Genomic DNA, 15,885 nt, shown 5'->3' with positions numbered 1-15,885 from the left:
TTCGTACAACTTAGAGGTTTAAGAGATTGTAAATCCACTGTGGTTGCAAAGGAGTACTGAGGGAAATACGGTAAAAACAGTGATATCTGTAGCTTGGTAGCAGGGGTAAGGAAATCTTGTCCTGGAGTGAGGGTGGAATGAAACAGTTCCAGTTTAACTGCTACTGTTTAACTGTCTTTCATGGTGTGAAGGATCAAAGTCCTGAAGAACTGGGTCTTCTGTTAATGCTGGTCTCTGATATTAGTGCTAGAGAATTGGTGTTGAGCAAGCCTGTGATCAAGCAGGAGAAACATGTGGTGATGGTTCGAGTAAATGGCAGGCTTGCTTCATGGGACTCATGTCGAAATCTGTTTCGGTTCCGTTTCTTGACTCTCAGAGCAACAAAACTGTGTTCCTGAAAGTGAGCAAGAGCAGGTTTCGATCCTGACATCTCTTCTTCTTCTTCTTCTTATTATTATTTTAATATCAGCAATGAAGTCTAAAATGCAGCTAGTCTGCCATACCAGCCTGCCAGAACAAGACAGAGGGAGGAAATTGCCAAGGCCTCAGACTGCCGGGGCAGCACCTTGACAAGCACAGTTTCGTTGTGGTGACCAGCCTTGGGCAGACTGTCACAGTATTTGTGAAAGTTGCTTCCAGGTCCCTTGTTCTGCTGTTCTGCAGCATCTTCATAGCCGCATTAGTTTGTGTGTTGACACTGTTTAGTGGTGAGCAATACTGGCTGTGTATGTGTTTTACATTTCCCTGCATTACTTGCAGTGGTACAGTTTATAGGAAGAATGGAGTTTGGTTCTAAGGTGTTTCTGAGGTTGGTCCTGACTGCAGTTTTGTAGCTCAGTTCTGTCTTTGCAAACTAACGAACCATAGGAGGGTTTCACAATCCTCTGTTTAAGAACTAACCTGTCTAATGTTGGGTCTGGGTTGTACTTAGTTACAGTCAGAGATGTGTCTTTGAACTGTGTGCTTGTACGAGTCTGGGTTGTTGCCTGCTTTGTCAGTAAGAATCAGAGAAGTGCGTGTGTGGTATAAACAGTATAAAATGGGATTTGTTCCCTCCAGGCAGTTGAAAAAACTTAATACGTTTTATTCTGTTGCCAGATACAGCATCATCATGTCCATTGTGGCTTTCAGTAAAACTTCAAAGTTTATAAAAGATTGAAAAGCTCAAGAAGGCAAAACAGGATTTTTCTGTACTGGTGTTTTCAGTATTATGTTCATAACTCAGATACATTTTTTTTTTGCCATTGGAGTCCCTTCTTGCTGCTTGTCAGTTTAACTTGCGTTGTTGGAAATCGTCTGTGAAATCTGACTTTTACTGTGGTAGGGCTGTCTTTGAGCCAGTGATGCTTATTTGTTTAAATATCCGCTTTTAATTTCATATCAGTGTTAGATTGACGAGCTATTGCTTCTGTTCTTCAAGGTTTTGGTGCCAACACTGCTGGAAATAGTTTGTTTGGAAATAAGCCTGCAACTGGGACTCTGGGAACTGGGCTTGGAACAGGATTTGGAACAGGTAAAAACAGTTTACAAGGTTATCTCATGTCAGCCTAAGCATAGTCCCCAAACATGGCCAGTAAAGCCATGAATCTCAGTCTCAGATCAGAACCAAGTGTAGCTTGCTAACACGGTGCCAAGTAACTGGTGGGAAACTATGGGCAGCATTGCTTACAGTGGTGGATAATGGCTCAGAAAACTGGTGGCGTCCTCTGTGTTCGAAGCCTCTGGTCTGATCAATGAGTCTTGAGTGTCTGGAGCATCAATGGCCAATGTTGAATGTTTCTTGCAATTTAATAAATAATCGATTCTTTGGGATAAATTGGCGTGTAACTTTGTCACAGTCTTGTAGTAAACAGCAGTCGTTTCTCCTGCCACAGCTCTTGGAGCAGGACAGACTTCTCTATTTGGAAACACCCAGCCTAAACTTGGTGGAACACTAGGAACAGGAGCATTTGGAGCACCAGGATTCAATACATCGACAGCTACTCTGGGCTTTGGGGCCCCTCAGCCTGCTGTAGGTGAGTGTACATTAACCCAAGCTTAATTGCTGCTTCCCGCCTTGTTTCAGATGTGCCCAAACCTAGGAGTACATCCCACCCAAATGCTTCGGAGGGAAGAAATGTTTGAGCACCTAATAGAGGCCACTTCTGTTCCTGGTGGTGGTGGAGACTGTGTTAAGGATATTTTTTTTGGTGCTAATTATGGATATATGTATTTTAAAGTAATTCAGGTATTTACTAATAATTGCAGTTATTTCAGAGCTTTGTCTTCAAGATCACTAACATATTTCCCATCCCTGAATTTGGGGCAGCAACAGTAGGAGCTTACAAAAAACTGAGGGAAATGTAGAGTTAGGTTCTTCAGTAACCTCAAGTAGGAGAGCTAGAGGGACTTAATTAGCAGGTGTGGGGCGCTACCTTCAGGCACTTGCATGCCACTTTGTAAGTCAAAATGTCTATGGCTTCCAGCAGTGTTCACCCTCTATGGCAGATTTGAGCACTTAAAACAAATGGCGTACATACCTGAGGCTATGATTTCAGGAAAGTTATTTTAAACTTGGTGTGGGGGGTCAATGACACACATGGCACACCCTGCTTTGTGGGAAGACAGGCCTAAGAAAGCTGGTTGATATTGAGGGATCATCTCCAAGCTCTGGAGGCATCCATCCCCACGCGCAGGAAGCCAGGCAAAATGGTGGAAGGCCTGTGTGGATGAATGAGGAGCTCCTGGCAAGGCTCAAATGCGGAAGGGAAGCGTACAGGAGGTGGAAGCAGGGACAGGCAGGCTGGGAAGAACACGGAGTCGTTATCTGAGCGTGCGGGATGGGTTTAGGAAAAGCACAGCCCAACGGGAACTGAATCTGGCCAGGGATGTCAAAGGCAACAATAAGTGTTTAGGTGACAAAGGGAAGAGCAGGGATGGCTGATTCACCTGAGGGTCGTGCTGCCAGCCAGGTGGACCTGGGAGGGTGGCAGGAGCCTCACGAAGAGTTGCAAAGCCTTGCCCCTGGGGAGGAACAAGCCAACCTGGCTGGAAGGCAGCCTGGCAGAGGGGGCTAGGGTGGCCTGGTGGGCACTGGGTTCACCATAAGCCAACAGTGCCCTTGAGGCAAAGGCGTCCTGGGCTGCTCTGGGAGGCGATCCTTACCCTCTGCTCAGCGCTGGTGAGGCTCCACCCAGAGTGCTGGGTCTGGTGCTGGGCTCTCCAGTATGAGACATGTGGACATACTGGGGAGAGTCCAGTGAAGGGCCACAAAGATGCTGGAGCATGTACTACGAGGAAAGCCTGAGAGAGCTGGGCTGCTCAGCCTGGAGCGGCGAGGGCTCGGGCATCTCGTCCACCTACATCAACACCTGCAGGGAGGGTGCCGGGTGGCCGGAGCCAGGCTTTTCCCAGTGGGGCCCAGTGCCAGGAGCAGAGCCCCTGGGCACACGCTGCAGCACAGGAGGGTCCCTCTGAACATTGGGAAACATGTTTTTGCTATGAGGTTGACAAAGCACTGGCACAGGTGGCCCTGCTGGAGCAGGGAAAAAGGTGACCTTCAGAGGTGCCTCCAACTGCACTGTTCTGTGACCCTGTGAGCACCCCCCAAAGTCGCTTCATATACTAGTTACGACAGGCAGAATGTAGTTGAGGGGAGCTGTGTGCTCATCATGGTGAAATACTCTCAGTGCGTTGCACTCAGATTTTACATATTTGTCTTGCTTCCATCATAGTTCTCTATTTCTTACGCTTGGACCTCCCTTGATGTAACCCTACAGATGATCCAAGTATTCTCTTTTGTAGGCAACGCCTGCAGCAGGGCAGCATGGAAGGGTTTCACTGGTAAACGTCCGCTCAGTTAAACCAGCTTTTGATCTGGGAAGAACCAGTTGTCTCAAACTCCCCTCTTAACATCCTTGCAGACTTTGTCTGACAGCAGGCTGTTGTTTCTGACTGGTTTTGTTCTTGGGAAATCACAGATTCAGTTTGGTTTTCTTGGAATTAGAATTAAGCTGCTTTAGGTTGTTCAAAATGCTTGATAGTGTCAACACTTAAATATTTTAATGGGAGTTACAATTAGATGCTAGAATATGGAGAGGCAAAATTAAGATTCCATTGTTGCAGAGAGGATTCTAGACCTTTAAGCTTGATGACTGTAGCAAGAATATCAAAACTTTGCATCACAGATTTTTTCCTTCCTTAAAAGATGCTTCAGAAGTCAAATATATTAGTTAAAGGTTTTGGCTGGCCAGGCTCATTCTGCTGATGTGTAGCTCTCCATGCCCTTGGCTTTTCACGGTGTGGTTGCAAATTCTAATGAAGGAATAGAATCTGATTTCTTCCTTCAGACTGCTGCAGCAATGGTGACTGAAGAGGCAGGGAAAGAAATGCTGAAGCTTGTTTGGAAATTTGAATGCCTATGAGGAGATCCTCTGAGCAGCAGGATGTCTCTCCTACCTACGTTGGTTGTATTAGTAAAACTGTTAAATGCTAAATAACTGTTTTTTATAGCACTGACAGACCCAAATGCATCGGCTGCCCAGCAAGCAGTCCTTCAGCAGCATCTCAATAGCTTGACTTATTCACCCTTTGGAGATTCTCCGCTCTTCAGAAACCCCATGTCAGACCCCAAGAAGAAAGAAGAGGTAAGTGCTTATAAACATTAAACTCGCTTTCTGGGTAAGATTTGAAATTACTTCAATTTGTGAAGATAGTTAGCACCAAACACTTAAGTATGCAGTGAGCAGCAAAGTTAGTTGCCATCTGTATACTCATGCTGGTGCAGTGGCTTTTTATGCTCTCCAGGATGCAAACTGCTTATACTGTGGCTTTGTTTACTGCTTTTGAAGGCATCAGAGCCTTGGCTTTGGAGGTCTTGTTAAGCTCGCTGCTGCTAGTTGAAAACAAAGATGGGTAATTGTCTATGCTTGGTGTATTTTTAGTGTTTACCTTGAGTTTTGCTTGTGACAGTCTTTGCCCTGTTGATTTGTTTAAAAAACCCAAAACAAATACTTTTCCAGCTTTGTGTTAAGGGATGTTATAAAAGCTGCTGACCCCAGCAAATTCCAGGTGCTGGGGATTCCTCCAGCGCAGTACGCCCAGAGACGCCGGGGGTCTCCTCCCAGGCTGATGGATGTGGCTGTTGCTTTCCCATTTGCAGGCACAGTCAGTTGTGGGGCTGAGCACGTGTCCCAGATGCACGTGTGCAGGGTGCACCAGCACAGCTGGCTAGCTGGCTGCGCAGCTGCAGCGAAGGCACGGCCCTCAGCAGGGCTCAGCAGTCCTGCCAGGACTCCCATAAAACCTAAGCTTACACAGCAAAGTCCCCTTCCTTCTCTTTGGCTAGTAGGGGTTGAAGTTCCCCGGTGAAGGCATGCATACTCACACTCTCTAGACTCCCCTTCGCATTTGTGGATCCCTGCAGCATTAGTGTGGCCCCTCTGTCTATCCGATAGCCATGCCCAGGTCTTGAGCCCCCTTCCCTGCTCCGCAGAGCAGGCTAGTACTGCTTGATGCTTGCTGCAAAAAGATGCATGCACTGACATGCTCATTTCATGGACCCCTCAGTATCAGCCCAAGCCCTCTGCCTCTCCAACATCCAGGCCTCCTACTTGCAGGCTAGTCCAGCCTGAAGCTTGCCAGTGAGTTACCCATGCACACCCCCACACACATGAGGTTTGGGGACGATGCAGGCGCTTCTCCTGTCCGCCACTGCCAGCAGCTGTCACCCAGGCACCGGGGCCAGCGAGCTCTGGTCTTGTTCCAGTGGACAGCGCTGAGACTTTCGTTCACCTTGGTGCCCCTGCAGTAGCTATGCTTGGGGGACACACTGGTCCCATCCCAGGGGCTGGAGCAGAGGCTCTCTCGCCTGCTCCAGGCACCGGGGCTTCCCCTGGCACCACAGGGTGCCCACACCCCGGTCTGACTGCAGTAGCTGTCCCCAGATTCACTCAGCCTGGGCTGGAGCTCCTGTTGTCCCTCCCCGAAGCTATGCCTGTAGTTTCTTAGTGGCCCATCAGTGAGTGACTGGAGACTTCTGGTCTTAGCGTTGTTTCTGTTACCTGTCGTCAGCCACCTCTGTGTCTCTGGTTTTGTTTATTACTTCCCCCTTTACTTATGACTTTGCTTGAGGTCCTTGAGCAGGCAGCCTTAACGGCAGCAGGCACTCTCACTGTCCACAGACCCTTACAGCAAGTGGTATGAAAATTCCAGTTCGACATCTTTTTGTTTCAGAGGCTGAAACCAACTAACCCAGCAGCTCAGAAGGCCTTAACGACACCCACCCACTACAAACTGACTCCGCGTCCCGCGACCAGAGTGCGACCAAAGGCTTTGCAGTCGGCTGGCTCTGCTAAATCTCATCTCTTTGACGGTCTTGACGATGACGAGCCATCCCTATCCAATGGTGCATTCATGCCAAAGTTAGTTGTTTGGTTTTTTTGTGTGTGTGTGTGTTGGAGGGAGGAGGTGGTGCAAGAATCTTCTGATCAGATTCAGTAAATCTGTATAGTGTCCTAAATTTCATGACTGTTTTGTGACCTGGTTCAAATATGGATTGTAATAACAAATTTTCTGTAAGACTTGAATAGAGCTGATTTCTGTGGAGGAGGGAAAAATGAAAAATGTTCAGCTTAAACTGTTAAGGCCAGATAAGCCTTAACATGAGGTCATCCCATGACTGGAGCAAAGCTCCTATAAAGTCCGCAACGTTACAAGGAAAGCTTGTGCAGTGTAACACTTCCCGCTTCAGAAATGCAAGTGTCATTAGGTTTGCTAATGCAGTCGGTGTGAAGACAGCTTTCTGACATTTTCATAGCTTGGCACTGGTTCTGTTTCAGATACACAGATGTTTCTGTGAGGAATTAATAATGGTGCTGTGGATCCACCCTACTGAAGCTTTTGGGCTCAGTCTTGAAGAGCATCAGTGGCAAATTGAAAGGGGGTTTGGAAAGCTTTGGAGTTTAGTTAACAACTAACAAAAAACTTTGGAGAAAGATGCATTGGTCGTTGAAAGTCCCCCTAAGCACAGGGTTTTTAAGTGTCGTAATTTTTGTGAACTTGGTTTGTCTAATTTAACCTGAACCACCTGTTCACTTTCCAGGGAGAGAGCAGAGTATAGAATTACTCAGTGTCATATTGAAAAATGCCAAATTAACAAAAGATCAGAACAAAGGGGGGCTTAGACCTCTATGAGTGTAATTGGCATAGATGCTCAGAGATATTCAGGTTGCAGGCAGTGAACCCTAGCCTGGCCATTGATCTGCTCCTGAAGTGACCCTGTAGTGAAGAACCACCTGCATCTGTGGGCCAGACGTTCTGTGCTTCCACTGGGAAAGCCCAGTTTTGTAAAACAGAGAATACTGTGGTTTACTGAACTCGGGTTTTGAAGCTCTCAATGACTTGTGATTTTTACACTCGCTCACAAACCAAAGCCTTGAATGGAATTGCTAAAGGAGTTTTAGTATCTCAGCTACCGCAGGCCTGTTACAGAAGACATGTCCTGAGCGTGGGAACAGGTCTTGTACAGCTCGTTCCTGGTCCCTGGAACACAGGAATTAAGCATGAAACATATATTTATGCAGTGGATATATGCAAATCTCTCTTTGGTGGTTCTTTTTTTTCAGGAAGAGCATCAAAAAGCTGGTTTTGAAGAATCTCAGCAGTAGCAATCTCTTCTCACCTGTCAATCGTGAAAACGAAGACCTGGCTTCTCCATCAGAGTACCCAGAGAATGGAGATCGGTAGGTTGATTCGTCATGCAGGTGTTAATGCTTACGAGAAATGCAAACTGGTTATGCCTGTCTCTAAATTATTATTAATAAAACAGGTAGTTATTTTGGGGGATGTTGTCTTAGCCGCTTGTTGCAGCAAGTTGGCCTGTTGTGAGATTCATTTCCTCTTAAACTAACCACTTGTTCTTCCTGTGTGGTCACATACCAATTAATTCCACCCAAAATCGGGAGTTCAGAGAGGAATGACTTATTTTCTGGAATGTCTCTCTTCATTCCCTGTAGTGGGATACTAGGCCATTTTCTGAGGGAGGTGATAAACCTGACCCGGAGGTGAGAAGAACTTCTCCTTCTGCTTAGTCCTCCTCAGTAATGTGGGAGTTGCAGGAAGCTCCACTGACCCAAATGCCTCACAATAAAAATGTATTTTCTACATATTAAAACAAGGAATCTCGTAAGACCCTCTCTTCCCTCCCACAAAAGCCTGAATACCTGCTTCCTCTAAAATTCTGTGACCGTATTTCAGATGAACCCTTGTTTTCATCAGAGGCTGGAAAAATTCCTGACCAGCTCAACTTTTTGATTTTATTTAAAGCTACTAGAAGTAAGAACTGATTATGGGAGCGTGGAAACTTGTTTCCGATCACCTTAGTCCTGACCTAGGCAGTTCGGAATGGGGCAGAGGCTTTAACTTGACTGTCATTTCTCGTCCTTCTGCCCTGTGTATCTGCAGAGAGCCTGAATCTCATCTTTGGTGTTGGAAGGCTGCTATTGCACCCCGCCTTGCAAGCCTCCTCACGGGGCACGTGCTTTGGTCCCACAACCATTGTGGTACCCCTCTCATGGTCTTATCGCTCTTTCTTGTAGCGGGAGCCCCAGAGGAGGTACAGAATGGCAGAGGTTGTCTCACAAGGGCAGAGTGATGGGGAATAATGATTTCCCTCAGTCTGCTGACTCGGCAGTTCATGTGGTGGTTCTGTTTCCTTTTTTTATATAAAAGACACCAGAATTTTAATGTTGATACAAATCCTTTAGAACTAAATAATTCAACTTTATTCCTCATTTCTTCAGATTTTTTTTGTCGGTACCTCCTGATGAAAACCACAGACAAGATGGTGAGAGAGATGAGGAGGAGGATCATCATGAAGTGACTAGGTTTTACACTAACCCCATTGCCAAGCCCATCCCACAGACCCCAGAGAACACTGCGCACAAACACCAGAACAGTGTGGATGACACCATTGTGGCTCTGAATATGCGGGTGGCCTTGCGGAATGGTCTGGAAGGGAGCAGTGAAGATGCCTCGTTTCATGACGATTCCCTCCAGGATGAGCGCGAAGAGGAGCCTGAAACCGTGCATCATCTGCATCCCGCAGGTTAGACCGTGCGTGGGGGCAGTAGGTGTGTCGCTCCTGACAGCGCTTCACGCACGCTTCCCTAACGCGCTCTTCCGCTGTTTTAGACCCTCAGCTTTTTCTCTTTTCTCTCTTCTCTTCAGAATACAGATCTTGCTTTTCAGTCTCTTATCTAATGCAGAAATTATTTCTGCTGAGGCAATGAGCAATTAAATTTCATCACCCAGTTTTATATTGGAGTGAGGCGGCGAGATGCCTGAGAGGGAGGAGGAGGACCCAATCTGTAATTGTTCTGCAGTAACAGACTGAGTTGACTGTCGTTCAGGAGCAAAATCTTAGAGTTAAAATTCTAATGCTGGGCAGTTACCAACAGGCAGACTGCATTGTAGGGTTGGCCAGGAAAGGGACGGGCCGTCAAACGTGGCTCTGTCTCTATGGACCCATCGTGCGTGTGTTTTCAGTAAACCCTGAGACCAGCATTGAGAGTAGTAAAACTGGAAAAGAGAGAAGTGAAAATGCTATTAAAGTCTTGAGTGCCGTTCCCTTAACTAAGACTTGGTAGCTGGTGAAGAGATGGAGGGGTGTGTTAGGGTTTTTTTTTAAACTCGTGAGTGATCTGGAGAGGTAAAGAGGGAAAGATCCAATCAATGTGGCATCTAATGAAACTAGCAGGTGATGCATTCAAAAGAAATGTCTTCAGAAGCCCCGGTGATGAGAAGTTGTAGATGGAAAAAGCTTTTGTGTATTTTTAAAGATTACTAGACAAAATAATAAACGAAAAAGCAATGGAGACTGTTAAATGTAAAAGATGCTGCATCTTGGTCAGCAGGTGCCTGAGGCCCCCAGGTATTAAAGCTGGGAGAGTGTTTCTGTCAAGCGTTGCTGTAGGTGTTGCCATTCTTCCTTTTACCTACACATCTACTGATCTGACAGGTGGCTAGGCTGGAAGAATCTGGCGTAGCAGTTGTCTTAAATGTGCTATGAAGGCTGTGGAAATAAGGCATTTTGATTTCTCTGGACGCTTTTGTTGCGCTGATTCTCAGTTCGTTTGGGACGTTCAGTTGTCCAGGCTTGCAAAAGAAATGGAATGAAACTCTGGGAATGCTGAAGTTGGGAGCTTGCTGTCAACCCTGTTCTCAGCGAGTTTTCTGTTGCAGGAATTGTTCTAACAAGAGCTGGCTATTACACCATCCCATCCATGGAGGAGCTCGCGAGATTTACCAATGACAGAAATGAATGTATCGTGACAGACTTCACCATAGGCCGCAAAGGTAAGCCTGCACAGCTCTTCTAGTTCCTTGAAGTTGAACCAGCCACTGTTTAAAATGAAACCTGAACCTGAGTTCCATGCCCTCGGTAGGAGCAAGAACAGTGCCCTTGCATCTGAACAACCTGCATCAAAGGCTTGTAATCTTTCAGACTGGTAGCACAAGCAACCTGTGTTACAGGGTGACTTGCGAAGCTTGAGAAGGAAAAGAACAAAAGCGCCTGTAGCTTTTAAGACACCGTCCTTGAAGGGAAAGGTTGTAAAATCCAGGCTTGCTGGAGCATTGATGCAACACTGATCATTGTTGCTGCCTACACTGGCGGTGACTGAGCTCTAGTGAAGAGCCTTCAGCCCAGACTGTATTCTTTACTGCTTTCATTTAAAAAAGAAAAAAATCGTATAGTGTATACTGGTTTTTAGAACACTTAATCTAAATATGCCGTAAGGGCACGCTTAGTATTGGTGTTGGCAATATGAATAGCCAAGTGATGGCAAAAAGCTTTCTGTGCAGAAGAAGTGGCTACAAAAATTTGGGAACACATCGCCAGCATTTTCACATGGGGAAGGAGGAGTCACGTTGGTCTGGCGGTGGGAGAGAGCCAGCTGGTATGGTGGGGAAAGGGGCGGTACCGCAGGAACGTAGGCTCACCGGTGTGTGATGCTTCATGGACAAATTGTGATGTTTTGGTTGGTTTCACAGGTTATGGATCAATTTACTTTGAAGGAGAAGTAAACCTAACCAACTTAAATCTGGATGACATCGTACATATCCGTAGAAAAGAAGTTATTGTCTACCCTGACGATGAAAGAAAGCCACCCATTGGTGAAGGTTTAAATAGGTAATTTTAAAATATGTACTCTGTGGGAGCAGGGGCTTGTAGGGATCGGTTTTATATTGGCAACGTTCTGTGTTTACCAGCAGCTACCAAGAACTCGAAGTCTGAGGGGTGCATTCAGATTGCAGCATTGTGCAGTTACTAGATACCTACAAGTTTCTGAACCAGAAATAGGGTTTAAAAGCTGGTTTGGGCTCACACGTTCTGTTCTTGGCTCCTCTGTGTGTACTGTAGTAGCTTTGCCTCAGAACCTTGTAGGTCTCTTACACGTGTCTCTGTCTTTAACAGACGAGCTGAAGTTACCTTAGATGGAGTCTGGCCTACAGACAAAACATCTCGTTGCCTGATAAAAAGCCCTGAACGACTGGCAGAGATGAATTACGAAGGTAGACTGGAGTCTGTATCCCGGAAGCAGGGCGCTCGATTCAAGGAATACCGCCCAGAGACTGGATCCTGGGTGTTCAAGGTAACATTTTTGTTCTAGTTGTGAAGTGACTTACAAGAATATTAAAAGTAGCCTGACTCTAGAATCTCCTTAGAACTTATCATTCAAAACCTTTTCCAAACTTCTGTAAACAGTCCTTCAGCTGTAGCGCAAACTGTCCTGCCCAAACCGATCACAACTTCTGCGAACGGCCGAAGACCTGCATGCAGCAGGTGGTCTGGGTCTGTACGAAAGCTGAACTGCTGTGTAAGGCAGACAGTTCTGCCAGCTCATCGTTCAGGCCTTCTGGAAATAGGTGCCTGAAATGTTTCTTCCAAGGTGTGATATAGTTACCATTCTCATTACACAGGTGGCACACTTTTCCAAGTACGGCTTGCAAGATTCAGATGAGGAAGAGGAAGAGCATCCTTCAAAAGTGGACACAAAGAAGTTAAAAACTACCCCTGTGCCACCCCCAGGGCATCTGCCGCCTCAGCAAATGACCCTAAACGGCAAGCCGACGCCTCCAGCTCAGGTAGAAGGAGGACAGTGACTAAAAGGGAATTCATACAATGAAATTTGAAGAATAGCTGGTGCCGAGGGAGGGGTTGTTGAAGTAACAAGTAGCCTGGAAACTGAAGAGCAAAACCTTACACAAACTTGCACAAACTCAGTAGCTCTTCTGACCTCTTGCTGAGTGTTTGCATGTTCTTTCTTGTGAAGATACTTGATGTTTCATACCGAGGATGTGTGGGGTGGGAAGGCTTTAAACCCTTGTTTCCTATTTAAATTCTGGTCTAGATTGAGTTTGGCGTATTTGCACCACTTATGGAAGACAACTTGTTTTTGTGAATATTGGATATATGCTATATAATTATAACGCCTCGTGCTGCCTGCCTTGAGAATGAACTTGTGCATTATTTTGACTTGACCATCATTTAGTATGCAAGACTGTATGCTTTATATTTTAAGAATGTGCTCTATTTTTATTAAAAATTAATTTTTTAAGGCTGGTTATATGCCGGATTTTTAACTGTATTTGGGTTGGATGTGACTGCTTCTAAAGCTTTGTAAAACATCCTCTGTGGTATGCCTGACTTAAATAGGGAAGGTAGCATTTTATCCAGTTCCTTGGTAAACCCTTGTGGTCTAACATTAACTTAATTTTTTAAAAAATCCTTTTATGTGGGTTTAAAGGCTAGCGTAATTGCAGCTGATACACTTGCATTTTCCAAATGTGATTAGTATGGATATTGTGAAGCTAAATTAGGAGCTGCTCCATTGTGGGTGAAAAACCAGCCTATTTGGAATGCATCCTGCCATTGGTGGGGTAGAATATACTCTTCGTGCCAGGTGTTAATGGTAAATGTTCATGAGCTACCTGTAGCTTCTTGAAGTAACTCGTTAAACAGAAAGCAAGTGCAGAGAGCAGATTTTGTTTTTTCTTCCCCCAAAACTAGGTTCTCAGTTGCCTCCTCGTGTAAGTAAGGCTTCAGCAGTTCGGGTGTGCAGGAAGGCTGAGCAGAGGGTAGTTGGCAGCTGGACGGGAGCTGCTGGGAGGCTTTTGTTGCCGCGCAGTAGCAGCCTTTCTGTTTTACCCTTAGTAGTGTGAGACCGCAGTGAAAGGCGGCCTCCAGGCTTGAGCTCACTGAGGCATGGATCACGTGCACGTGGCCACTGTTCGTGGTGTGTCGTCGTGGGGAGGCAGAGGAGGAGGGCTTTATTTCTGTACCTCTGAAGGTGAAAAACAGCTTAAGAGGCAGTACTGTCAAATAGGTCGAACACCTTTTTTCTTTGAGGTTTTGGTTTTTTCTCTTGTACTGGGTCTAGCCCTTTTGAACCATGAGACATCCTAGCAGCATTTCTCTTGATTGGCCGCTGGCTTTGGGTAACTTAGAGCGCTTCTGGACAAGGGTCTGTTCATCGTGTCAGGAGATACAACAAATCACACTTACCATTGCTTGTGCAAAAGAACAATTTATTTACTGTTGTGGTAGGAAAACGTTAATTCAAGTGGGAATTGCTTTTAATAGACTGTGGTCTAGTTGTAATGTCTGTAGAAATGCATGAGCCATTCCGTCTGTGCTGCTTTAGGTCTCCACGCAGGGTAGAGGAGCCCAGAACATAAGGTCTGGTGGCAGCAGTTCCCCAAGGTGCCTTCCAGCACAGCCAGCGCTGGTGCGTTTCAGGATCGCAGCGGTCGGAGTCCTGATCGCCGTGCAAACAGAAAGCCTGTAAGAGCGCAGTCTGCTCCTTGAGCAGAACGTGATATTGCAGTGGCAGATTAGGTGAGCTGCCACCTCTTCTGTGGATCCTGGCTTGGGCGGATCCCAGAGTAGCGTACAGCTGCTGCTTTAGCACTCCTCCTGGCTCAGTGGCTAATAAAACCTGCTAGTTCATCCTGCTCTCGGTCAGTTCCTTAAGTATTTGCTGTTCGAGACGAACACATGGCTGTCTTAACAGACTTGCCTGCGTGTGCCACCCTTCAGTTTCCCTTCTTGCTTCTTGTTCAGGTTAGCAGGGACTGGAGCTGAGCTTTTAAGCAGTCAAAAATATTGGGAATATGTGTGACTTATTTGAATATATGAGACAGGTCTGAATGTACTTAGCAGGAACTTGCCCGGGTTAATTAACCTCCTTGACTTTTGCATACCTTTAACTAAGGTTTTCATTTCTGAAAATAGAAAGAGCATCTAGCTTTGTTTCCCAAACCTCTGAGAAACAACATAGCATGGCTTAAAAACTTGCCAAACTCCTGGTGTGTAAAGTGTCCAAAAACAGTATTCTTTGGTCTGTAGGAAGCATTTAGGATCTAGACTGGGGTTTTTTCTTCCCTCACTAACATGAATATTAATGAATTTATTAAAGTTTCAAGGTCCACAGGAAAGAGTTACACGGGGACCCGGCTGCATTAAAGCACAATGAAGGGAGCAGTGAAACTTTTGTGTGTTTGTAACCATATTTTGACTTGTAAATCTCCTCCACGTACTGTGGCATACTCGGATACCGCCAGCTAAGGCTCTTCCCATGTCAGCCGTTAAGTTCTATCCTTACAGCCCCCCTGGTCTAATTTTATCTGCCTCATTTGATAACCTTCATCACATTTCTTGGCTGATTCTAATGAGCTAAGAAGCAACCATTTGAATATGCTCTTGGATTCCTTAGAATGATTTCCAGTGTGCTATCTGCCCTGGTTTCCTTGCTCATATATATGCATCGCTGCAGAGCGTTGCTTCAGCCGTCCGCACGTCGCTGCTGCTGGAACCAAGTGAGCTGTAAGCATGACTCTTTCACAGCATGCTCAGATGTAAGCAACAGGAGTGGTTAGACTGGAGCAAACCAGTGTGCGGGAGCCCAGGTTTGGGTTAGAGCCCCTCGGGGACCGGAGGGTCACCTGGTTAGAACCCGAAGGCCAGTGAGCTACCGCGGAAGGCCAGCTGCTCCTGGGCCAGGCGCTTCAGTGGGCTTGGCCTGTTCCTGTGCAATACCAGCAGCGAATGGCGTTCTCCAGGGGCTCTTGTCCTGTCAAACAGCTCCTGGCTGCAGGGTGACACGCAGTTGAATGGCTGGCGGTGCTCTGTCACGCTCTGCCGTTCGGTGCCGGCTCGGGGGCTCGCTGCCTCACCACAGTGGGCGAGCTGGGCAGAGCTAGAGGCGACGGCAGCAGTCAGAGTTAATTTCTCGTGTCTGCTTGTTGTTTCTCCTGGCTGAACATTCTCTGGCTCTGCCTGGAGCGTGAGTCCAAGTTGTCTTAAGCGATTGAAGGTGTGTAGAGGTCACCTCAGGCTCATCGCAAAGGCGACGCCTTGTGATCGCCTTCAGAAAAATCATAACATTAATTCTTCCTCCTACCTTGGACTAGCAGTAGAGATGAGCCATTTAGCTGCAGATTGAAGAGAGCTACTGTATTTAACTTCCTAACTGCCGATGTGCTAGTGATAGAATATAACTGGAAAAAAACCCCAGCTTTCAAGTCCAATGACAGTTGTGTCCTCATTTAAAATAAATAAAAAATAATTTTACACATGCGTGTGCGCGCACACACCCTGCGACGCAGTCCTGTGTGATTCTGGAAGGGGCTGATGTCCACTTAAAACTTCTATTAAGTTCTTTAGAATATAGACTCAGTGTGTTTAGTTTGTACTACATCTTAGCTGGGGGAATGAAGCAGGTATTAGTGACTCATCTGCTCATGAGCCACCCGTGGTACCACGCATTAACGCTGGCGAACCACTACTTTTAAACTGGTTGCTCAGTTGTTTTAAATGTCCCAGGCTGAACTTAGGCACAGGAA

At 46.3% G+C, this 15,885-nt stretch overlaps 1 protein-coding gene across 4 annotated transcripts in view; it reads left to right on the top strand.

Annotated features, from left to right (window-relative positions):
- Positions 1 to 15,885, top strand: part of NUP98 (nucleoporin 98 and 96 precursor) — a 40,722-nt gene that overhangs the window by 12,032 nt on the left and 12,805 nt on the right. For all 4 annotated transcript variants that reach the window (XR_010371262.1, XM_064441631.1, XM_064441629.1 and 1 more), the window contains exons 11-20: positions 1,421 to 1,513; positions 1,875 to 2,015; positions 4,492 to 4,625; positions 6,214 to 6,401; positions 7,605 to 7,721; positions 8,781 to 9,085; positions 10,222 to 10,335; positions 11,032 to 11,170; positions 11,456 to 11,633; positions 11,962 to 12,126. Coding sequence is in view for 3 of the 4 variants with exons in the window: in XM_064441631.1 (XP_064297701.1) it covers positions 1,421 to 1,513; positions 1,875 to 2,015; positions 4,492 to 4,625; positions 6,214 to 6,401; positions 7,605 to 7,721; positions 8,781 to 9,085; positions 10,222 to 10,335; positions 11,032 to 11,170; positions 11,456 to 11,633; positions 11,962 to 12,126 (1,574 nt within the window). In the remaining variant the exon portion in view is untranslated. The remainder of the gene's footprint in view (positions 1 to 1,420; positions 1,514 to 1,874; positions 2,016 to 4,491; positions 4,626 to 6,213; positions 6,402 to 7,604; positions 7,722 to 8,780; positions 9,086 to 10,221; positions 10,336 to 11,031; positions 11,171 to 11,455; positions 11,634 to 11,961; positions 12,127 to 15,885) is intronic.

Source organism: Phalacrocorax carbo, chromosome 1 (genome assembly GCF_963921805.1).
Source record: "Phalacrocorax carbo chromosome 1, bPhaCar2.1, whole genome shotgun sequence".
Classification (NCBI taxonomy): Eukaryota; Metazoa; Chordata; class Aves; order Suliformes; family Phalacrocoracidae; genus Phalacrocorax; species Phalacrocorax carbo.
Note: the sequence above shows the minus strand (reverse complement) of the source record. Positions and strands in the feature narration are given on the sequence as shown.